This window comes from Lineus longissimus, chromosome 1 (genome assembly GCF_910592395.1).
Source record: "Lineus longissimus chromosome 1, tnLinLong1.2, whole genome shotgun sequence".
Lineage (NCBI taxonomy): Eukaryota > Metazoa > Nemertea > Pilidiophora > Heteronemertea > Lineidae > Lineus > Lineus longissimus.
Window position 1 is genome coordinate 27,801,855 of NC_088308.1, and position 25,561 is coordinate 27,827,415.

Genomic DNA, 25,561 nt, shown 5'->3' on the forward strand with positions numbered 1-25,561 from the left:
ACTTGATTACATAGTAAATAGTATTATGTTTTTTAAAAGACTTTTTCTTTATTTCTTTCTAACAATATGGCGAAATCTCAAAGATCACATGACCTGCTAAGGCGGATTGGATATAACATCGTTCGGTCACGAGACCGTGTTTGTTTCCACAATCAATCACGTGCTTGAACTCGAGATTAGTTCTCAGCAACTCGTCAGAAGTACCGACTTTCACTCTGTGAAAATGGAAACTTTGCTCTGTTTATCTCTCCTTTTTGCGACCTTCTGCGGATGCATGGGCACGCCCTGGTATCGGTATTTATTTGAGGAGAACAATAAGGTGACGAGCAGCTCTTCTCAGTGTGGTTATGAGGTAAGAATTTTGCTTAAACTTGACGTCTTGAGTTTTATTTTTTGGGAATTTTGCTTAGTTCTGTCAAATTCAGGATGAATGAACCAACGACATGGGCCCTTTTCCAGATGTGCCGGTGATTTTGTATTAGGATAGAATAAATGTCTGAAAATTGTTGTGTCTGTTTCAGACATGTGACCTTGGTAAAGCAGGGATGGTCAATGTCCATCTGATCCCACACACACATGATGATGTTGGATGGCTAAAAACTGTTGATCAGTACTACTATGGCTGTGAGTATTTTTATAAACCAGGCTCATCTGACCTGTCATGTGATTGAGTGGTTTTCCTCCAGGTATCTCATTGTCTATGCCATGTGATGTTGTTAATAATGATATCCATCATTAGTGATTTGGCCATGTTTTTTGCTTGATAACAGTTCTTCTTGACACACTTTATTGATAATACACACTGTAATGATAATGTGTATTGTCTTCATGTTTGCTGGCCTAAAGCATAGTTGGCTGTCGGTCTAAACTAAATTTGAATCTGTCCTTCAGCTCGAAATAACATCCAAGATGCAGGTGTCCAGTACATCTTGGACAGCGTCATTGATCAGCTCCAGAAAGATCCCAAAAAGAGGTTCATATACGTCGAGATGGCATTCTTCTATCGCTGGTGGAATCAGCAGCATGACCTCGTTAGACATCAAGTCAAACAACTTGTTAACGAAGGTAGGCTAGAATTACTTGGATATCAACATTTAGACTTCAATGATGACAGATTTAGCTTTTCAAAAGTTGCCTGTTTTAGATAAGTGCCATTGATCAACCTGTTGAATTTGCCAGGGGTGCTTTGCAAGCAGTGATATTCTTGGTGTTGGTCAAATATTAAAGGTATGTAGGTACATTATCACAGGAAGCTTTCTTTTATGGGTCAAGCCAGTGATGTTCTTGGCTGCAGAAGAAAGATATATGTATTTTAAAGGATGCCCACTTCTGCTTATCAAGAACTGCATGCTGCAATTTGAGTTGTGTTGCTTTGAATGAAATCTTATGGAGTGCTGTATTTTTCAGGCCGTCTTGAGTTTATCCTTGGAGGCTGGTGCATGAATGATGAAGCTGCCACACATTACAATGCCATCATCGATCAGCATACGCTTGGTTTCAAGTTTCTGCGGGATAACTTTGGAGACTGTGCTCGGCCACGTGTGGCTTGGCAGATCGATCCTTTTGGTCACTCTAAGGAACAAGCCTCACTTTTTGCTCAGGTAAGAATAGAAAAAGGCTTCTAGATTCATTGATTGTGATACTGGTCAGGCGCAAGAAGTATATTGGATGGAATTTGTGTTCAGAAGTAAAAAAGCTGTGTAAATGTTGCTACAGGTAGAACAAATCAGACTATTTCAAATCCAAGTGTCGTCTTTCTGCTTTAATTTACTATGAAAACCAACAGATTTCTGATAAATTTATCTGAAGATTCCTGTTTCCTTTCAGATGGGATACGATGGTTTATTTTTCGCCCGTATCGACTATGCAGACAAGGCAAAGAGAATTGCAGAGAAGACGCTCGAAATGATGTGGAAGGCGAGTAATAACCTCGGTAAGTTGTCGCTGGACGACATCTAGCTCAGCCTTTCTATTAACGAAACGAGGGAGATCAAAATGTTCTCTAATGTTGAGAAGCAGATGTATAGTGGTACCCCAGGAGTGATACATGTACCAAGTTTCCCCCTTTTCATTAGAAAACACAATACCAACACAATACAACATGCCTGTATTCTCTCTTTAACAGATACTTAGTTTGAACATTGTCGTTGTTTGCAGATGTTAACTTGTTTAGTGGGGTATTCTATAAGAATTATGATGCCCCCCAGTACTACTGCTTTGATTCAAGATGTAATGCTCAGCCCAATAATGACCCAGTTGCTGTAAGTTCTTTGCTTTGTGATTTCAACCCCGTCTTAAGAGTTGTAAAATCAATGTGTTACATGGACTGCTTCATCACCTTACCCCTAAAGTTGTGTCATTCTGTCTTATCACCTCCCTCCACTCTGACCTCTGTATGACTCCTTGGCACCAATCACCATAGCCTTAACCAACACATGCATTTAACAAAGACTAATCATCTTTAGATTTTGAGTGGAAATATGATGGCTTATTAATTACTTGGTACATGACAAAACTTGTCTCTTGCATGGGAGTTGAACTCACAAAAGCAAAGCCTCCTCTCTCCTCAGCTGAAGGAGCAATTCCATTGTCCATGTAGCAGGATAAATCTGTTTTCATATCCCTCTTACTTCGATTCACAATCCCTTGCAGATGATACCCTTTTCACTGGGGTGTTTTATGATAGATACAGATCCCCAAATAACTTCTGCTTTGACTCGAGATGTGTCCGACAACCTAATAATGAGCCTATCAGAGTAAGTCATGGTCTTGTGAATTGTGTGCCCATGATTTAGTTACAACCAGGAACTTCCATAAATTTTTTAAGGTACATTTTTAAAAAGTTGCCTTGCCCAATCCAGCCTTCCTGAGATATAGGCCCCAACTAGATAGGTTGTTTGATTTGATGAGTGTTCTCCTATGTTTGTGTTCCTTTTATGTCCAGTTAGCCATGCTCTTCCATTATGTTTCATTCTATATAGGCATACTTCTAACATGGTCCAACTTCGTCCAGAAGTAAATGTTACAACGTAAAACATATCACTGACGGTTTTGTATTTCAGCCTTAAGGTTTGAAAGTGTCCTTGTTTCCTCAGAGGGGGAAGGGGGGGGGGACATGTCACCCTCCCCTCAATAAGCAAAAGGATAGTCTTCCTAAGGTTTCCTTTGCTTGCTATTCATCTGTTTACTTTGCTGACTATCTGTTTACTTGGTGTAGGGGAGAGTGCCAACCTTTTCACTGGAGCATTTTATGGCCACTACAGTGCTCCATCACGGTTTTGTTTTGATACGAATTGTCGAGATGAGCCAATAAGGGTGAGTTCAAGCTGAAGGTGAAAGAATACATCCCAATATCTTTCTGCTGTTTGTGAAACTATTACTAACCTTCCTTTCATCAAAAGCATGTTTCTGTGCAAAAAACCTTCCGCACTTTTCTAGATTTTGCCGGTAACATTTCACTTGTTTCTCTCCTCCATAGGCAGTTCAGGCAACATATTTACGGGAGCTTTTTATGGAGGATATGGTGCACCTGGGGGATATTGTTTTGATGAGAAATGTCAGGACACTCCGATCATGGTGAGATTTAAACTCACATTTAGAGCGGGTCTGCTTTCGCTTCTGTTAGAGAAACATACATGTACTTATTTACTGCGAAATGCTGCTTTATGGTTTGCAATTCAGAAAAGAACACATCTCTATCAGTTAGTAAAGAAGCATGTTTTATATGCTACTAGTAGTTCTCGAGATGTTGTAATGTAATGTAATGCACAGTGTGCACAAATAACATGTTTTAAAGTTATGGTACGGATGGTTTTATTTTGGTAAGTCTTGGCGAAACTACATGTAATTCATAAAGTGTTTCTCTTAACTCCAGATCTTCCTGTTTTTCCCAAGTCCAATCTTGTAGCCTGTAACCTGTAACCTATCATCACCTTCTTTCACAAGAAAAAAGAAACCTCTCTCATTCTCAAGAGGGGTGATTTTTTGTCATGTCTTAATTAGCTTTTGTCCCTCCAGGATTCATGCTTCTCTCTTCAATAGCGGCTCTTTGCTTAGGAATTTGCATATTTTCATCTGCAGAAATGTTGTAGAACATCCTACTCACAGAGAAACGATCAGAAACCTTGCTTTTAATCAGCACTCAAAAATCCAAAAGAAGATGCTTTGTAGATGTTGAAAGATGCGCTTACTAGATTTCATTTGTAGAAATCTCGAGTGGGATTATTAGTTAAAAAGTTAAGCTATCAGAGCAAAGACTACTTGGAATGTTTTGACATCAAAGACAGTTAGTTTTCTAGTTTTGTGATTGGCTGATAGAATGGCGACTTGTATTCATTTCAGGATGATGACAGGCTGCATGATGATAATGTCAAGGCCAGGGTCGATGAGTTCATGAAGGCAATGAGTGACAGGGTAAGTTGGCTGAGAATGACAAGGATTCCAGATCGATATTTAGTAGAAATTGTAATTGGTGTTTTATTGTCTGTTCATTTCCAGAAACAAGATATTATAAATAAACAAAATTGTCTGTTCTTCTTCATTGATAAGTTTCTTGCAGCATCATATTGAATAAGTTGGTGTTTTGGTAACTGTTCAAAGTTTGGAGAAAAGGAGATGTGGAGAATATGAAGTGTTTTCAGATTGCACGTCAATCCACTGGGTCAATCTACTGGCTCACATTCGTTCTTTTTCTTAAACAGGCAAAGGCATTTGCTACCAGTCATGTGATGCAAACAATGGGAGATGACTTTAACTTCCAAAATGCCAACATGAATTTCAAAAACATTGATAAGCTCATTAGATACGTCAATGATAGGGTATGTTGTTATAGATTAAGCTTGGTGTTTCTCTCTTGGTTGACATGCATCCTTCACTGCTTGGCTTTCTGTCTCTTTTCCTCCAGGCAAAGGCTTTCGCTACGAACCACATTATGCAAACCATGGGTGGAGACTTTCAGTTCCAGAATGCAAATATGAATTTCAAAAACCTCGACAAGCTCATCAAATATGTTAATGATAGGGTGAGTGCTTGTAAGCAATTTGTGTGTACATAGAAGTGAGTGAAACCCATCTTGTAGCTGAATATCTTTACAAACTTAAAGTGCAAAATACATTTCAAAATACCCTTCTACTGAAGAAAATAGGTCATTTAAGTATAAACAGAACATTCTTATTTCAGCAAGCTGAGGGCAGCAAGCTCAACCTCCTCTACTCTACACCATCATGTTATTTGTACGCCCTAAACAAAGCTAACTACACCTGGCCATCCAAGTCAGATGACTTCTTTCCCTATGCCTCTGACCCACATGCGTACTGGACTGGCTACTTCACCAGCAGGTCCTCACTCAAGGGATACGTCAGGGAGACAAACAATTTCCTTCAGGTAAGACATGTTGGTTCCAGTTTGAGTTTCATGATAATTTCACACCATTGCCTTCATTTGCAGATCACTTGTGTGTGTGGACATCAGGACTTTACCCAAGCCCAGACGTTGCTGCCTACAGGTATACTCAACGCCAAGAATAAGAAAACCGGTTAACAAGTGTATTTGTTGGGAGTTCTTGAGCTGCCTTTATTATATTGCAGCTTGTGATCTTGAACCTTCCATAATATGACCCTGAGTGTTACCACGATTACTACTGTCTGATAGTTTTCATCTGGGAATGGTACATGTACATATGATGACTTTTACTGTTTTTCAGGCGGTCAAACAGCTCGATACTCTGTCGCAGTTGGGGCCTGAGCATAGCAGTAACTACAAGTTGGGTGTTCTCAGTGAGTACGATATCTTGCAGTTTCCATTCACAGGCCATACATGCTGTCTTGTCTTGAGCCTCTATTGAGTACATTGAATGCTTTATGTTAACCCGAATAATGATGTCTGCTTATTGATGTCACATGGTACCAATAGTGCAGTGAACCAATCTGCCTGATGATTGAAATTTTTTTCAAATAGGCGGTCATGTGGGGTTGTATGAGTTCTGAAGATTTGATGTAGTTTTGCCTGAAATCTTTGTCCTACATGTTATTTCAGAACGAGCCATGGGAGTAGCCCAACACCATGATGCTGTCAGGTATGTTGAGCAATCTACTCTCTACGGGTCTTTTCATGAAACTGAAAAGAAATGTGAAATTACGCCACACTTACCATAAGAATTTGGATTTCTGGTAATAAAGGTTACTGGCTCTTCACACCCTCAAACATCTACCTTGAATGAGAAGCACTAAGTCATAGTGATGCCAACTGGAAACAGAGGTTATGCAGTCTGATACCAAAGAGGAAATGCTTTTAGAGCATGTAGCCGTTTGATAATATAGGTATTGTCATGTTTGAAAATGTGACATGTTTCCTCTTTCCAGTGGTACAGAGAAACAGCATGTGGCGTATGACTATGCGGAGAGACTTGCCAATGGGACTGCTGAATCCCAGCAAGTCGTAAGCCATGCCTACCAGAAGCTGATGGCCAAGGGATCAGACGTAACACCAGATCATCAGTTCTGTGACCTCATGAACATCAGTAGATGTGCATTCACTGAGTCCCATAGTCAGGTGAGTGAATGAATGACTGTCAGGTCTCCGACAAGGAAGTGTTTGGACCATTTGATGATAGTCCTCAATATTTGTCACTTTATCATAATCGAATAGCAGTGAACTTCTGACGTTGTCTCTGATATAACTTCAGGCTTGCATTCGCATGCAACATGACATAAGTCTAAAGCTTTCTCTTTTCTTTCAGTTTGTCCTTACTGTCTACAATCCTATCGCCCGACCTGTTACTTCATGGGTGCGCCTCCCAGTGGTGAACAGCGCCTATAGAGTCACTGGCCCTGATGGTAAACCAGTAGTGACACAGGTGGGTACATCGACCTCCATCTTTAAACAACCAGGCTTCAAGTGTACATGCATCCATTTCGGTACCCAAGTTGGAAGACTAACTGATCTGGAAGTGCATTAGGACTCACAGCAGCAAAATGATTAACTTCAACAGCATTCTAGGTTATTCAAGATTGATTGAGAATCTCAGTGTAATGAGAAGTAGGTGATCCATATGTCAGGCCATTTACTTTAGTATAAAAGATAAAGGAGAGCTGCTCACCAGGCTTATCTATAGCATTTGAACAATTGAAGTTGACCAATGCACTTTATTGTTTTCAGATGGTGCCTGTCAGTTCCAGAACCAAAGCCATCCCCGAGAGAAAGCCCAGCAAAGCTCAATACACACTGCTCATGAACGTCAGCCTACCGCCGTTAGGATTCAGTAACTACTTCTTCAATTATACAACAAGTGAGTTTTGAAAATTCTATTCGAGCTTTCTGTATTCTTAATGATTTTGATGCTGTTACTTCATGCGAAATTTCAAAATGTTTACGCTGATTTGCTATGAATATAAACTGGAAATGATGCTCTATGAAATATACCATCGATGCATTCTATTTCCAGGCTTGTTATTCCACCAGAATGAGGCAAGTCGCGTCACCAGGGATAGTACTTTGAAAAAACAGGATGACATTGTAATCCAAAATCAGGTATGTTGTGAACAAAGTGCTGTTTGTTATATCATTTATTACCACTGCGAACTAAGGGACCCAGGCTGATCGTCAACTCTTCAATGGCAGCAAAGGTGTTAGTGAAAGTCTCCAGATGATCTGGCCCTCTTGCAGAACCACAGGTTAAGCAATTGGACAGCACAGGAAAGGTCGAACAAGAAACATATGAGGTCTTTCAAAACATCGTAGCAGGAGGATAGGTCATGTTAATACAATTGTGTCAAGTGTGTGACTACTTTTACTTGTCTACTTCAGCATGTATCAGTCTCGATCAACCCAACCACTGGCATGATAGAAAGCATGACCAACAAAGATAAAGGGATCACCATCCCGCTACAGCAGTCCATCCTCTACTACTCATCTTTCCAAGGAAACCAGTCTGCACCAAAGTGGCGTAACTCTGGAGCGTACATCTTCAGACCAAAGGAGAAGTTCCCTCTACCTACAGCAAACTCAGTAAAGGTTACTAAAGTTGAGGTGAGAAACTCAGAAAGTCTGTTTAGAAATATTGACTAATTTTCAGATAATCTGGCAGGATGTTGCTTTATTTCTGCAGAAAAGCCTTCAGCAAGTTTTCTCAATGTTGCCTTAGCTATACCTCCATGGAAGACTTGGCAGCTCAACACTGGTACATGTAAGCGTTGTCTTCATCGTCCTTTTGGAGATAACAAACCTGTTGCTATGTGTTTCAGGGTCTACATGTGACAGAAGTACACCAAACAATGAACGAATGGGCAACACAAGTGATCAGATTGTACAACAATGCTAAATATGTTGAACTTGAATGGACTGTGGGGCCTATTCCTGTTGCGTAAGTTGAAAGTTGGTATGATTGTGAGGCATGATTAATGTATGTTAGCGGCATTGAGAACAAAACCTTTTGTGTTGAAGGGAAAAGTTCCGAAGTCTGGATAGATGCCTGAATAACAGGTTTTCCACAAACATTTGAACATTGAGGCTTGGACTTCAGCCCAAGTCCCATTGGTGGCAGAGCTGATCTGGAGCGCTGGCTATGGCTAAATTTTCTTTTATCCAACATTGAGGCAAAAGAAGTAAACAAAGAAATAACATTGATAACTGCCAGCCATCTGAAGTTCAAATGGCTGTTGTTCACTTCAATACTGTAGAGCTTGTTTTTAACCGATGATTTATGCTTTTCTTCTTGCAGTGATAAACAGGGCAAAGAAGTTGTCAGTTACTTCAGGACTGGACTGGCATCTAATAAGCTCTTCTACACTGATGCTAACGGCAGGGAGATTCAGCTCAGAACGTAAGTAGAGTATTGCCATGAAGTTGGGTCTGTGCTATTTATCAGAATGTACATGAAAAGTTGCTTCTAGTCTATATACTTCAATGATCTTATCCGTTCTTGTTTCAGTCGTGATTATCGTCCGACCTGGAAGCTGAATGTCACTGAGCCGGTGTCAGTGAACTATTACCCAGTCAACAGTCGTATCTTCCTTAGGGTAGGTCAATTCTTCCTTCATTTGGACCAATTCTCCAACATTCGATGCAAGTTAAAGGTGAAGTGCAGGATTTTGTTAGTTATGATTGGGTGGATGACCAAGTATGGTTTCAACTTCCATCCAAAACCTGTCCTTATATAGTGTTTTATATAACACAAGAGGCAGTGATCGGCATACTTCGGACACATAGCCAATTCAGGTAATGGTAGAATACACATGAATGTTTTCATTAGAAACCTTGTTTTTACTCCAGGATGAGGTGAACAAGAAGGCCCAGTTCTCAATTCTAACAGACCGTTCACTAGGGGGTAGCAGTATGAGAGACGGTGATCTTGAAATCATGGTAGGTAGACAGCTTTCTTACCTGATCTAGTCAACAGCAATGAAGTCAAATATGGCAGTTGCGTGCAGTGGTGTACAGTGCACTGCTTATACTTTTGTTGTGATTGTCGAACCAATGCGTCTTTGAAGTCAAGTACTGATGGTCTATCAGCAAGACTATTGTTTGTAGATAAATCATCATTTAACATACTGTTGGAGTTGCCAAATTCTCTTGTTTTAGGTGCACCTAGTCAGAGTTCTCTCTTCTTTCAGCTGCATCGCCGGATGCTTCACGATGATGGTTTTGGTGTGAATGAAGCCCTCAATGAACAGGGCTGCGATAAGAAAGGACTGATCGTCAGAGGTAAATGATATGAGCAACCTAGACTTAGAGGTGTTGCATTTTACTGGGCATTGTCACTGTGGAACATGCTGGAGCAGGAGGCTAAATGAAGTGGTATTGCACAAGGCTGACTCTTAGATCTCTATTGTATGAGGTTGTCCTTAATAGAGAGGTGTCCGCTAACAGAGGTTCCACTGTAGTTACAGTGGGTGAAAGGAGTTACCATTCTCTGTTTAGACAAAGTGCTAGCATGGCTTGTGTCCTTTTTAGTGTTTGATGCAAGGAACCTTCTCCTAGACAATTCCTGAATTGTTGTATATTTACTCTCTTTCTTCTTGATTTCAGGTAAACTGTATCTCCTCTTGGACACCATTGAAGCTTCTGGTAGCCTGCATCGTGACATGGCCGAGAAACTCTTCATGGCCCCTACCTTGTCGTTTATGGAGAACAGTCTTCCATACTCTGCTTGGACTGCCAAGTACAATGTGATGGTAAGTTACACACGATACCATATTGGAGATTTTGGAGATAGTGTCCTGAACAGTTCAAGACATTCAAGAGTTGCTTGGAGACATATCAGAACGTAACCTGCTGAGATGCCTAAATGGTTGTACCCATCTTTTGATGAGCTCAAGTTCAGAAAGTTATTTTGGAGGTGCAATGATTGTTTGCTCCGTCTTTTTTAGGCCTGCTGTTGCAAGAAACCAGTTCATACTTTTCCGTATCATCTTTTCAGTATTCTGGCGTAAAGAGAGCTCTGCCCGACAATGTTCATCTGTTGACTATGGAACAGTGGACTGCCAGCACGTTTCTGTTGAGATTGGAGCACTTCTATGAGAAGAATGAAGATGCAACTTTATCTAAGGCTGCAACGGTTTCTCTTCTGGTGAGTTGCTTCATTTTTGTTAGCCTCCTCGGAAGGAAATTTATTTACATCTTTTTGTTCATATTGGTTTCAATATGGATAATGGAAGAGAGAGGGAGTTTGGTTTACTAAGAGCACAATAGATGGCGATGGTAGTGCGGCATGGCTGTGTTATTGTCGTTGGCAATTCATATGTTCTTGTTCCTAGTTGAAGTTCCCAAGGGCAGTACTTTGACAAAGGGTAAGAACCCTTGCATGTAAATCAAGCCTAAAATCTGCATATATGACAATGATATTAATGAATCTCATACTTTGCTGGGAACTGAGCAGCATCGTTTAACTTGGCTTGAGTCCTTGGTTATTTCCTTTTACTGACCAATAACTTGAGACTTATAGAGACACCTTTGACCGTATGCAAAATGAATAATCTTTTTCAGGGCCTGTTTGCTCCATTTGAGATTGGTTCTGTTGACGAGCTCATGCTTGGGGCCAATCAGCGACTCGCTGATTCTCATCGTTTGAAATGGAACTTCAAAGATACTCAGAATGGTGAGTAGTCTCATAATCATATCGTTGATGTTGTAACTTGCCCTACTTTGAGTTGCCACCTGACCAAGCACTGAACACCTGAAGGAAACAACACTGATAGCGGGACGGGGTACATCAAATCATCGTGATGGAAATATCACAATTAATTCCTAAATCGCACCCTTGGGGCATTCTGAATTTAAATGACCTCAATTTTACTGCCCATTGCCGACGCACAATAGAATCAAATCACTAATTGCTGTCACTGTAAATATGGAAGCTATCTCCAGAATGGCTGGCTAGAAATTCATTTCCTAGCTAAAGTTCAGGGCTCCGTGTAAAAAATTATCTGAAGCATTTAACTATCTATTCAAAACTTGATAATGGCGCACACAATCCATGTTAATAACAGGTGGAATCCTTAATCATGCAGTATCATAATTTGTGGTGTGCCTCATAAACCAATTTTAACTTTGATGTCCCTGGGTAATAGGGTAGACATGAATTCAATATGGCTCCTTCAGCTGTTTTTCAATTAATTTTGAGTAAAAAATATCAAAAGATCCGAACAAGCCATACAAATGATTTGAACGTTTTGATAAATACCTGAATAAACTCAAAATTAGGTGCATTAACTTGTTAATTAAGGTTTGAACAGGACATGTGACACCTTTAGGGGGAAGATTGTGTCAAGCGCAAGATTTCGTCCACCTCAACCTCAGGCTCAGGCCACTTGAATGATTTGCGGGAACCAGGACCCATGGGGTCCGCTGTTCAAGGGTATACTCCAAAAACCAAACAATAAATGAGTTTATTGGATTATGTTTGGTGTTTTATGTTGTGTCGTTTATTCTGAGGTTATTGTTAGCAAATACAACAGTAAAAATTGGAGAGTTAGATGTCATGGGGTTATGGTCAAAGAGGGGAATAGCACGTTTTTCCTGGAACACAAAAGTTATGGCTGTCCTGAAACTACCCATGATTGTGGATGTGTCGCTGCCCTCAAATCATCATAAAAGGAATCTATTTTAATCAATTAAATCAAATGATATTCATTCTCGATAAAGTTTCATTGTTTACAAAATTTTTGTATGAAAATGACCTGACTATCATTCCATCTGATGTCTAGGAAGACATTAACCCAAAATATTATCACAATCAATTGAATCACTCTGGAAGTAATCGCTTGATTTTGCCAAATCATCTGATCTATAAATGTGATAAACAAAGGGTGCTCACTCCATTTTGATCTCATTTGTTCATTTTGTCCGTCCTCCGTTCATCCTCACACGTGACGAAACAATACAATCCTGACCTGGTTTCAAGGACTACAATTAGTTCATTATCTAAATTGACCATTGAGGACATGCCCTTGTGATTTCATTTCTCTTGGTCACCGGCAGCGGACCGGCCATCTCTCATATGACATGTATGATCTGATGTGATGAATGCGCCCCTGCAGGTTCACTGCTTTCATTTAATCATGTCACATTATCATCACCTTTGACGGATGTGTTAATAATTGACCCTGATTCGTAACAGAATTTGATGAGTACAACTCAAGGGGATATTTCTCCTCCTCATGGTGTCCATCCTTGGGAAAAGATTAAAAGACATGTTGATTAGTCCGAAGGTATTGTTACATAAATCTACTTATCTAGCATTATGACTGACCACGTTTCCAATATGAACCATACATGACTGATGTATACAGCCTATTTTTATGTCTTTAGAGTACTGATGTTTATTACATAAATCAAGGGGTGTCTTACAAAATAAAACATTTGACGATTGCATAAAAATGGCCCCACGTTAGTTCCGCTTCAGATGGGAGAAAAGACCCATTTGAATGAGCCATCATAATAGGATTCTATAGAGAGCACAATGCAATTAAGTTGAGGAGAGCCCTAAGTAGCTAAGAATATGCTGGTTTGTGAGCTGGCAAATTAGATCCAGTCATTTAGGAAGTCCTCAACAACATCTTGATGTTCTTGCTCTAAATTTTTGTCGAGTGCTCATAGACTTGCGGAGTTCAGGCAATTCTGTAATGTTTCGAATTTCAGTGTACTTGATCGGGCTTTATTAGGAATTTATTGACGATCTTGAGACAATGGGCTTCCGACTCGTGGTGGAGTACACATGAGTATTTACGATGCAAATTAGATGCAGGAGAGATAATTATACATTGGTGCCGCATGTATTCTCATAGTCAAACAGACACTTCAAATGGCTGCACAGTTATATTGTCTTACTTCATGATTCTTCTTTTCTTTGGGATCAAAGATTAGTTTTGTCTCTTTAAGCACAATCAGAGGAATCACAATGGTGTACCAGTAAGTTGTATCAGTTGGTATGTTTGCAGTCGTGTGGTTGAAGATCAGAGTGTCAGCCTTTTCCTAGAAACCATGGCAATATGGTGCAAAGATCACAGCATATTTATAGAAGATGAAATAATCATGATGGCGGTCGATAGGCCAAATATTGGATGCGTTGAATGGTGATTTGTCTATAAGAGACAATCAGGACACGTCGAGTTATTGTCAAGAACGTGGTGACTTTGTTTGCCCTCAATACTAAAGTAGTCGAGAGGTCCATCATGAAAATGCCGTGGACCAATATACCATGCATGAATGCCCACTAAAAGAAATGAGTTAGATGAGCCCTTGTCGTATCGATGGTGCGGTGTGCTGCTACAGCAATACCAGCACCTAAACCAACAATGCACACCAGTCAGACTTTGGCTTTATTGTCCGAGTTGTCTCGCGACCACGTGTGCGCACCAACACTCCACCTTGTCATGTTGTAATAATTACTGGCCAACACAGGAAAAGCAATCAGCAGAGTCAACACTTAAAAATGATTATTTTTGGGGTCATCCACGCAGAAAACGTCATTTTATTCATTATATTTGATTGAAGAGCTAGAACGATGTTTGCATTGGCTACGTTTTTATATCAGTTTCATTTGATTCAATTCCAAAGCATCGCTTTGTAATAGGTTTGTGACTAAAGGTAGCGAGACTAGCGGTATCCTGCCGACTTCCGGCCGCACAGCCACTACCGTCATATTATCAAAACAAACAGGAAATGTTTGTCGTCCTGTGTCGATTTCAAAAGAGGAAATCTTCTTTCGTTTAGAAAGGCTATGAAACGTTTAATGACTGCTAATGGTCGCCATTTGCAATTTGGATGATCTCTTTTCCTGACAATAGCAAAGTGCGTCATCCATCCCCAGCAAGGAATCGCCCCGGGATATTTTAAGTTTACGTTTCTGATTGACATTAAGAGATGCATATATTTAATTTTATTCAAAGTTTATGAAAACAAAGCCCATGGGTTTAGAATTTAATAAAACATTGAACACCAGGTTCATTGTTTTGAGTTTCATTCAGATATTGTCTGTATAAACAGAAACTATTGTTTATCAATTTAGATTTGACTCAATCACTCTGTACTCTAATTTATGACAGGGTTTTAAGTATGTTGTTCTTTCCTGTCAAGGTGACAACCTCCATCGAGATTCAAGTTGGGTCCTTAACCCTGAGTTTTCATTCAGAAATGCCCTGGCAACCAGCAAGCGTTTATCACCTCCAACAAACCATGAAATTTAAAATACATGTCATGAAAATTCTTAATGAGCCATTATTCAGCACTATAAATCTGAATGCAAGATATTCAAATGTGACAATTTCACCAGAGACAATAGATGGGACCATCAAAATATATCTTAAAGGCCCTACCCCTTGATCATATCATGTAGTTTGCTGTACCAATGCTGCATTAATTCAAATTCCCTGAGATCGAAAACAGCTGCAGTTTAACTACCATAGTATATAACCTGCCTTTGGGTTTGATATAACCCCCCCCCCCCCCCCCCCCCCCCCAGTTCTGATCGTGCCATTCTATAGTATTTGCCATGAAGCGACTGAGTTGATGTGAGAGACCAGGTGGGAAGCCTAGTTCGCCACCAACTCAATAGCTCCACCAGCTCATTACCCTTGAACAAATACCCGATGTCAATTAATTAAGCAGTGATCTACAAAGAGTTAAACATCAATTTTCCTATCCTTATGATATGTCAGGTGGGCAGCCTGACCAAAGTCAGTTGGAGTACAATAAGAACGTGAAGTTATTATACATGTGCAGTTTTACTCTGGGCGTGTTTTCATTGTAAATAGTCTATTTGAATTTGATAACAATTGTTTGATGATCAAAATGCATTTGTCCGCTTTTGAGGCAACTGCATTGAATTCTTATGCTGATATTCCGAGTCATTGATTGTGGTGCAATTTCAGGTTGCCGCGATACAAATCACTTGTTTACAGACGTAATCATAGAGATTTCCGCCAACTTTTTCTCAACTCCAATGTTCTCTATCATTGTCTACTTCCAGATTACAAGAGCTACGTTGACAAGTCGTATGGCGCAGAATCCAACCACGTCCCCAGCAACGCCTTGGATGTCACTCTTCAGCCGATGCAGATTCGCACATTCCAAGTTTCTCTAAAACAATGAGCGGCTGAACAATTCTTATGTAGTACACAGACCAAATATTAGATGTGGCTAAAGTGATCTATGATTTGACTCTGTGGCCTTGGTTTATAACCAATGTGGCCATATTAGTAATAGCTTTTATTATGAAGTCATGTGATATACTGAATAACTTTTGCAACAGTTTTTTTTGTCATGAAAATTTAAAGTCTGACTGTGTTGTTTAGCGTGTATCAATCAAATAGTACTGTACTGGTCTCGATATTATACTCACATGCTGTGTTTAATCAGATAATATATTTTGTAATTTATATATATATATATTCAGTGTCTGGCACTGAAGGAGAAGGGGTCACAAAGGTACTTTGCATATATCTCCACTGGACCAGCATTTTTTGTCTGTTAATTTATAGGAAATTCAGTACATACATACACCACCAATAGACTTGGTCTTGGGACTTAGAAGTCAGGTCTGTTTTCTGTGAGTATCCGGTTTAGTGAAGTAGCTTATATCATTATGTGACTATAAAGTTGTAAAGTATCTTGCCGATGTTAAGCATAATGCATTCCACTTGTGATATTCTTCTGAGTTTCTTGCAATACATGTATCATATTAGGAAGCTGTCAGATTTTTATGAAATTCTCCTTTCCTGCCAAATGGGTAATATGTGCTACTCAATGTTTTTTTTCATCCCGCATGCAGTATGGAATTGATTACCTACTTTCTGTGTGAGTGGATTAGTTTTGAAACTTATTGTCGTGAATTCATGTTCTATATTTCCTTCTGCCCTGTCTGTCCCGTTAAGCAGTCGAGAATCAATATCAATGTCGAACAAAATGTGAGTCAAAATTACCAATCATCAGCTGAGTATTGGACCCATGAGCCTCTTGTTTATACAGCAGTGACTTTCTAGTTCATTGGAAGGTACAGCCCACCTGCCTGCATGATGGGCAGATTCCTGGTATTCTTGATCCACTGTTAAATGCTCCATTTCATCAATCCATTGGCTTTGTATCTGTTAGATAAGCTACCAGTTCAAATATATGTAAAAAAATAGTGTGCATTTGAAACTTTCAATCAAACGCCTGTGATCTGATTACCGTCACCAATAAATCGATTTAAAAAGAATAATAGTTTGTCTTTAGTTGAATCATAAGGGAATGTATTTTGACCAGGATCTGTGGAGGGAGGACTGTCATTCGAAAGGACTGCAAGGTCATGTTTTGGGCATTGTGTCCCTTTAATCACATCATGATTAGTAAGTTGCTCAAAAAGCCTGTTCAGGATTTGGTACCCGGCCCTTCCGATAAACGACGTTGTAATCGTCTCTGCCGACCTCTGATTGAAAAAGGTTTTGCGGTGAATGCTTTTGTTCTTTTTATGTTTCCATCACTGCAAGTTATTGAATGGTCACCAGTTGGATTGGTGACGTTCAAGAGGCCGCATTCGTGTTATTGCGGCGATCATCTGAAGAGGTGAGAGACGGGATGATGGACTGGCGTCCGTCATCTGGGAGAAGCTCGGCTTGCCAGGGTTGTAAGGACACCTGCAGAGTCTGCGCACCAGTGCCGTCAACATGGCCCAGAGAGATCAGATCGAGTTTCTGTCACTTTTAATTACAAATGCAATGTTTACAGAGGTTGCCATGCCTCCGCACGTGGCACAACCAACCAGCCACGGCGGCGAGTGAAGAAAATCGAATCAAACACTTCTTCTCACAAAACGGTCCACGTGTCAGCTAACCAATAAAATCCGGACCCGTATTGTTCCACCGTTTAGGTCTTCCGCCTTTGAATAAACATCTCGTTTCCAGGCAACGCAAAACATCTCTAATTAGTATCGGTCATGTCGGTGTCCTTCAAGATCTTATGCCAACGCTGTCCGAGGACAAGACCGGAAAGTTGACTATTGTCAAACTTGAAACCTGATGTCATGGCCAAACTCCGACACTGACATGGCTTTCCACCACACACGTTGGGGACATGTGGAACGACGAGACCTCTGTTGTTCATTCAATTGCAATACATATATACCTGGCCCCACGGGGAATCGTCTCAATTGATCCACAAAGGTTCCGTTCTACCGGGGATTCCTCTACGGTAACCACGCCGATCGCGAGAATATTTCTTACTGAGAAGGCATCATCTGTATGTTTTCTAACACTCGTGAAAGCTTTTCAAAAGTGTTTTAAGTTGAACTGTGGATTATGTCGTCAGATAATACCAGTGGGCGCGGTCGATCTGATCGGTTGCCACCCGGCCGGCGGCCTCCGATCGTATCACCCTCCAACCCAGCCCCGCATTAACTAAATATTAGTTCGGTAGCCCACCATCACCTCCCAAATCCTGTAAAACACGTTACCTGCCACAGTTCAATCATTTTTCTTGTTTTCTCAAACGGAAAATTAATTTTCAGCTGCCTGGATTGACCATGTCCGATGCTGATCAAACGTCGTCTGCGTGCGGTCGGACAGGCGTCTGGACGCCCTGTCGAACGAGACTGCAAGCCCGTCATTCGCATTTGATTTAACCCATACCTTTGATGCCACTGGTACGATAATTCAATTAGTTCAAGGTGAAAAGATCCCTCATCTGAAGGGTTTCGATGAGTGCGAGGGAAGCTGAGGATCATGCTAGCAGGTTAACATCAGTCCAGGCACACCCTTCTCGTTGTGCGACACCTCAACCCTGACAACCGTGGTCGCACTCCGTATAGCCCCCCTTTGTCGACACGCTTTCATCTTCGGTAAAAGCCTACCTTCACAGAAGGAGACGGAAAGACAACAGTTCGTTTGAATTTAAAGATTCTGGAGTTCGGTTTGCCCTTTTTGCATTTCGATTTTTATTCTTGGATACCATGGCGACAAAGCCAAGTTTATGTCGTGAGCGTGAATTCCTTTCAATAATTGTCCTCTCGAACTAAAGTCCGCCTGCGGAGACGAAACGGCGCAGTCGTCCGACCTTTTGAGAGTGAATAGACTTTCATTCATATGAAATTATGAATGTGTAATAAATAATGATAACCATTGCGCCATAAAATCGGCACAAATTGAAAGACAGGTTCTCACGGAAGCAGCACAACTAACCGCTAAACGTGATGGCGGTCACAATCGAAATCGCCTCTCAATTCATTAGAGCTGATTATGGCGTCACAAAGAAATTGATATCGATCCTAAATACTCCCTGAAAAAGAAACATTTATCAATATTCAACATAACGAATGAGTGTAATTGGTTAAGGTAATCAGTGGAATAGCTGGATTTGTTTCCGTTTGTCTCCGCCCGTTGGTTCACCAGTCACTGTGTTGACTTTCTGGTTTAATTTTGTCATAATAGCCATATAGAAAGTGCTTTGTAGAACTAATTTTGTTAGTTGAGCGTTCTGATGATAATCAAAAAGATACTGACACTGATACTGATTGATAGATGAGCATTTGACTATTTCAAATCCAAAAGTAAAAGCGTGAGAATGTTGGGTTGTGCATCACCGGCAGAAAGCGTTCCACTCACACCCACTTACCAAATACATTTGTGAAGTAGAATCATTCTTCAACACATGTCATGGTATAATTGAAAACTTTTGAATCATTTGTAAAAAAAAAAACCACTGCCACCTCACCATTTAGATGCTTCTTCAGTTGATGTCACTTTGTCTCAGTGAGAACGACAATGAATAGAGACAGTCAAACGAGATTAATACAACCGACACCATGTTTCAAGTGAGGTTAAATTGCTCTTGTTCGATACTCTTTCTTCTTTCATCTGCACCAAACAATGAATTAGGCTCCCATGAGCTGGATTCAACAATGATCAAAACTCACCCAGGGTTGACCGTTTTCATTGCAACTTTTTCATAACTTTTAGGGAAACGCCCATGTTCTGCATCATATTGTGATCGGTTGAAAAATGTGCTGATTCTCTGTTGCTGTTGTAATCTCTTGGTGACGTCGGCGGCCACTCCCATCAAGCCAATCACGGCACGAGCTCCACAGTTGCCAGCTCGGGTCACGCGCACCCCCGTCCCACAGCCAGTCCTTTTACCTTTGAGTAAATGCTCGTAAAATGGCGTGTAATTCATTAGTTTATGGTTGATGAAATAATCATTCTCCGATGGGGTCACAAAGACGACAAAGCAATTAGTTTGTGCGATTGTTTCATGATTTTCACGGATATTAGAAAACATGCACTTGATTCGTTTTGCCGGTGGTCGGTTCCTGTTTTATAACAACCAGTCGTCTGCATCTCGCAGGTGCGAAACCATGACATCAATATTGCATGACCAGGGGCAATAAAAGACATTGAAATGTATTGCATAGAGACCATAAAATTGTATAAAATGATGACCATTTCATTTCCGATATGATCATCATATATGACCAACACAAACTTCTACACCAGGATGAAGCATCAAACATTTATGAATCATGAATCAAATTTCAAAATTTTTAAGTGGTCCATTGATTGGGCGAAACAATAAAGGTTGTTAGTCAGAGCACATCACACCCTTACTGATAATAAGCATTTTGGTTACATATCGTTTACTCTGACAAGATAGAGACGATAACGAAATTTTCCGATGATGAAGCAATATACTAGTCATCCCAAAATCAAAATGAGGTCCACACATATAGTGTGTAATACATGTATATCCAGATTGGTCGTCGATGAGGACAAAGTTACAACCAGGACGCCGAGATAAGACGACGACTTCAAATGTGCCAAAATCGACCTATCTTAACGACGGTATCGCTTGCACGGGTATAGTACATTTTCCGTCGCCTACGATGCGGTCGAGGCAGTGCGGATGCGCTCGCGATCCAGGCAGTGCGGATGCGCTCGCGGGTACGGAACCCCAGACCAAATGATCCACAATGGTGAAGAGTCGTTTATAACATCAGCACCATTGACTGATGAGACAGGTTTGTCAACAACCAGCCCATGTTAGCATCAAAGCTATTGTTGGTGCAAAACATAATTTGTAAATTTGTCCTTTTCATCGAATAATACCGTTGATGATCTGTAATAGCTCGAGGGTGTGTGCTCGTGCGTGTCAACCTCGGATACTGGCTCATTTTTCTGGCTAATGCGAGGTTGGAGAGTGTGAGCCAACAGTGCTAACCTCGTCAACTCATTATCAAATCGGCTGATCAAAGAATACGCCGAGGTTGGATTGATGGGTTGAAAAGCAGACGAGATGGAAGGAGGACCAGAGCTTTAGTAAGCCATCGTCCGAGAAGCTCTCTTGTTGCTTACCACCATTACATGCTTGATAAGGACCTTCAGCAAACATCACTGCGTCAGCCGAGATTTCGTCTTAGAGTATTGATTGTGACTGTTTCGAATATCGTCTTCGATTCAGACGTCTTGGATGGTTGTGACTGTTTTAACGATGACAATGTGTTCTTAGTGGAAGAGATAGAGTGTATAATAAGACTACAGTACACGTACTATCCAAATCTATGACGAGGCTAAGAGACTGATTATAACGAAGACATTCATTGGATCGACTTCAATCTTGATCGTTTGAAAAGAAGACACCCTACACTGGATTATTCACCTTCCACCAAACGGGAAACGTGACTTTTACACCTTTGCTCTTGGCGTCTTGGAATGAATGTTCACCGAGACAACGTCGCATTTACAAAGATATTGTTGAACAAACACGGAGAGACATCTTATTCTTCTCAAAAATATAGACAGTTTATTGCAGTGTTAGTTACCGGAAAAACTTCCCATCGAAAATCTTCAGAACTTTTTCCTGTTCATATTTCGTTCAATTTCGTAAGGACATCTCTTCGTCGTTCAAGGAGGGTGTGACTGACTTTTGTTTCACTGAATTCCAAGGGACGAAATAGTTCATCGTAGCATTGCATGGCGAAATGGATGGACATTTGAAAATGGAGGTATCTGGGGCTGGAAGAGTAGACAATTCTCATGCAGCTACTCCGGCGATGACTGGGTTGACTTCCAAAAGCCCCTTGTTCGGGGCAACTGCATCAACGGACCAAGCCCGTCTTCCTTCTGGTTCAGACGGTTACAGTCTAAGTTATATGACAAGAATAGATTGCGAAGACATAGAAAGCTTAAAAGATGAAGGAGATTTTGAAATGGCAAATTTAGATTTGGACGCATGTATTGTGTCGTCTGCGAAGACGATGACAGAGACTATCAGTCGGGTTTCGGAATCAAAGCGACAAAGGAAACGACTGGAGGGGCAGCGCAAGGAGAAACGGCGGCCAAAGTCAAGTGCAAGTCCAGGGAGATCGGGGAAGCGGAGAGGTCCAACGAGGCAACCTAACAGGGACGTGGTCAAAAAGCGGCGACTGGCAGCGAACGCTCGAGAGAGACGCAGGATGCACAGTCTCAATGTCGCGTTTGACGCACTAAGGGAGGTTGTGCCTGGACTTACTGATGATAGACAATTATCGAAATATGAAACATTACAGATGGCACAAAGTTACATAAATGCGTTGCAAGATTTGCTTGTGAAACGAAAGTAAGATGTTTTTACATGTGATGTTTTTTTTATCAAACCCAACTTATTCGCGTGGTGTCTTCGATGCTGCATAGGGGCGATTCGGGTGTTTTGGTAAGTTGTAATACCACTTTTTTTATTCAGAGTTTTTTCGGAATCGATATCAAATGGCGTAATCCGGACTGCTTTTGATAGATATAATAATGGTCCCTTGTAGGCCTACCTTGAGAGCCTGTGGTCTGGTTGCAGTTTCCATTCATTCACCCCAAATTCGTCTTGGCGACAAAGTCACAACCATGATGCATCGATAAGACCACATCATGAAGTTCCACGTGTCCAAATATTGTATTGAGACTGAACCGCTTATGTATCATCAGACACGCAAAGACAAGCTTGCAATATTTTTCTGCATGAATTCAGATACATGTACCTACTTGGCATGTATGGTAAGTTGTAACAATCTTTGCACTATTGCTGGTGAATTCTTTCTTGACGAACTGGAAAAAACCTATGTTAGTTTGTCCTCGATTTGGGGTGACAATTTATTATATAAAACAGAACGGAATGTGTCGAGTAAGTGCTTGGCGGGAAAATGACACAACGTCGTCGTAGCTTCTGTTTTCATTTATAATATGACGGGATTGATATCAACTTGGATTAAGCAAATGAGAATATGCAAATTATTTGTACATACCAGTAGTATGATAGTCCGAGCATTTTGCAATTTATAGTGTGATAGTTTACATGGATTCTGATACATTTTGTATTACTCCGGCGTATGACGTTTTGTAATTGTCAAAATATTTTGAAATAAAATAACATATATTAAGTTTATCTTGGTTGTTATTACTTATGCTACATTCAGAATGATTCCAGACGGCATTGCCAAACTAAACTCGTTCGTTGCTGACTGCATTTCTGTTTTCTTCGAGTTGTCGCAGAGGAGTTCCCCTCGCCCGCTCGTGTGCGAGTTACATCAGCCCTTCAAGACAATGTTTGGTGTTTGCGGGATATTCAAAGAAAGTATTTTCAAGTGACTCTTCAACATACATCCAGAGCCAACATTCAATTCCACTTGAATTAAATTGTTTAGTTTATGAGATATTTGGCTCCATTGTCTGTAAAGTGGTTGCTTCAGTTGCGGAAAATATTGAAGTATACAAAATGCCACGCGTTGAAGAACTGGCACTTGCAGGCCCCCGAAACAAGAGGTATTTGTCTCTTGCAATATGATATCGAAGGTATAGCTATAACTTGGGGCGCTTACATGTACATGCATCTTCACGTCATTTTCATGATTGCATCTTCGGTTTTATTCATGGACGGAATCACATTTCTCGGTTTCTATGCGACCGCCCCCCTGAGGCGCGGCTGCAGGGCCTATTAGCTCAGACGTTTTGACGGCAATTTTTTCTTTCTGGTGAAATCAGCCTATCCATTCGTTCATTTATCTAATTACATAGCCTCTGAGGAGTTGTCGTGTCCTATTCAACTCCTAACATCTTATTTTAGCACCTAACGTGTCGCGTTGCGGAACTTAACTAAGTTAATTTACCAGGGACGACTGTCCTGGCGTATGGTCGCTGGCGTGTTACACGTGTTTGTTGTGTTTTGTGTCCCTGCAGCAACCCCGGGACCTCTGCGGGGTCGGGCCGACGCTGAGCAACAAACCACCAATACCGTCTTGATCTTTTGAACAGAAAATTGCGGGATATGTCTTTTTGTGGCCATTAGATCGAGCCACCCCTTACGATTCGTGGCGGGGACTAGAAGCTCAATTAACACGATAAACAGGTGCGGAGTGTGGACAACTTGAAAGACGGCACATCCACTTATGCGGCGCTTGATAAGAAAATTATGGTCTATCTTAACGAACGGTGGCGCATTTTATGCCGGACGCAGCCGACGCAACGCAAAAGGAAAATATTGCACTGGAAAAGTTCATATGCCTGTTGAATAAGATGACACGTCCACCTAATTAACCACTTAAGATGGAATCGATCTTGGTAAAAGACCAATTAAACAAATTGGACTTAATATTTTTGATCCGAGTACTTTAAGCTATTGGCACGCGATTACAAGGAAAAGCGCCCTCGCTAAATTTTATCTTAGATCAAAGGTTGATACAATGTTATGACAGAAATGAGGGAAATAGTGAATATTTCACATCTCCATGCAGTTAGTGATCACCTTTCCATCATGTTTCCGTCTACTTCCCGTCACGTTTCTGCAAATAGAGAGATAGAGTAACATCGAAGGCCCGTATCAATGTTCTCCGAAAAATGAGTCGACGGTTATTCGTTCGGTCTGTCTTGCGGGACGCGACATCCCTCTGTCTCGGAACGTCGCAAAAGAAGAGGTTTTGAAAAGAACATGATGGAAGTGAGCTAGATCACCTGTACCCGCATAAGCCGCAACAACGGTCACCCCCTTCCCATGGGCGACCGACCGTGAAAGCCGGCCCACGGCTCAGTGATGGCTGGCGGAGTAATTACGTGACAAGTAATGAAATAGAAAATAAACACAATGTATTGTTACAATATGTCATTTTTTATGGGGTCCAGACAGTGAGTTGTGAAAATTTAAAGATTGCAACAAAATGGTATAATTTGGCACAGGTCCATTGGCCGCGTCATGCTCGACGTGCAAGTCGCACATCATCCATTTATTTCATCAGAAAATAGAACAATAACAGAACATAAAGAATGAATGTCCCAACAAAAACAAAAGCTTACGTCCATTCTCCCGGTGATTATCCGGTACCAGCATTTAGACAAAGGCCGGTCACATTTTATGGATAGTTAGTTTTTCGCCACGCCCATTAGAGGTCCATGCTGGTGGAAAGTTATGTCGGTATATATAGAGTTTCTAAATCTGATAACGTATTGTTTACTGTTGTGGCCAATATTCGTTATTGTTATTTGGGTTTCATGGATGCACATCAGTTCGCCGGGAAGAAGCAGGAGCAACGGCTAAACGGTGGTAATATAGATGTAGACGCGTCTACATGATTCCTTTGGGTCACGAATATTTACAAAGTCAACTCTTCTTTAGTATACAACAAGTATTCTCCAGCTAGTTCTCTGGCCTTCTGCCTAACATAACCTTCATACCCAGTATTCATGGTTGTGTCTTACATCATCTATACATACATATCAACAAAGGCTATTCGTCAACAACCAACACTGTACATGTAAAGCAATACTGGCTTGGGATTCAATCAAGCGTACAGGAACATAATTATACTCACTAGTCCTTAAAGGGACTATCAAACCAGTCTAACATAGAGCTGTCCATTTTGTGTCCGAGACCGGACAGATGTAATCTGTCGTATGGGATGACATATTTGACCACAAACTGCAACAATGACAATGGTACCCTTGTTGTCAAGAAGCGCCAAACGACGTCTCAGTTAGTTAGTGTTGCGACAAACCACTCTTTATGATTACAACAGCACAGAGGTCTGTCCGGTATCACATTTCGCGACCAGATCTGGACACTGACTTCTTGACTTTGGCCCGAGGGC

The 25,561-nt window shown here is 40.9% G+C and overlaps 1 protein-coding gene across 4 annotated transcripts; it reads left to right on the top strand.

The window, feature by feature from the left end:
* Positions 1–159: 159 nt before the first annotated feature.
* LOC135495494 (lysosomal alpha-mannosidase-like) lies at positions 160–16,693 on the top strand. Of its 4 annotated transcripts, none has more exons than XM_064784237.1 (25): positions 160–352; positions 522–624; positions 892–1,065; positions 1,408–1,601; positions 1,828–1,933; positions 3,218–3,315; positions 4,342–4,413; positions 4,701–4,817; positions 5,179–5,382; positions 5,702–5,774; positions 6,034–6,073; positions 6,360–6,549; positions 6,737–6,853; positions 7,156–7,285; positions 7,442–7,527; positions 7,804–8,025; positions 8,241–8,359; positions 8,717–8,818; positions 8,927–9,014; positions 9,268–9,357; positions 9,609–9,699; positions 10,024–10,169; positions 10,415–10,564; positions 10,981–11,092; positions 15,464–16,693. In XM_064784237.1, the coding sequence occupies exons 1-25, from the start codon at positions 224–226 to the stop codon at positions 15,583–15,585; spliced, it is 3,075 nt and encodes a 1,024-aa protein (XP_064640307.1). In that variant the 5' UTR covers positions 160–223; the 3' UTR covers positions 15,586–16,693. The 4 variants fall into 4 exon arrangements, with proteins under 4 accessions (XP_064640307.1, XP_064640298.1, XP_064640290.1 ...); XM_064784228.1 differs by lacking the exon at positions 4,701–4,817 and adding an exon at positions 4,904–5,020 and having other exon boundaries at positions 161–352; XM_064784220.1 differs by lacking the exon at positions 3,218–3,315 and adding an exon at positions 3,479–3,576 and having other exon boundaries at positions 161–352.
* The last annotated feature ends 8,868 nt before the right edge of the window (positions 16,694–25,561 follow it).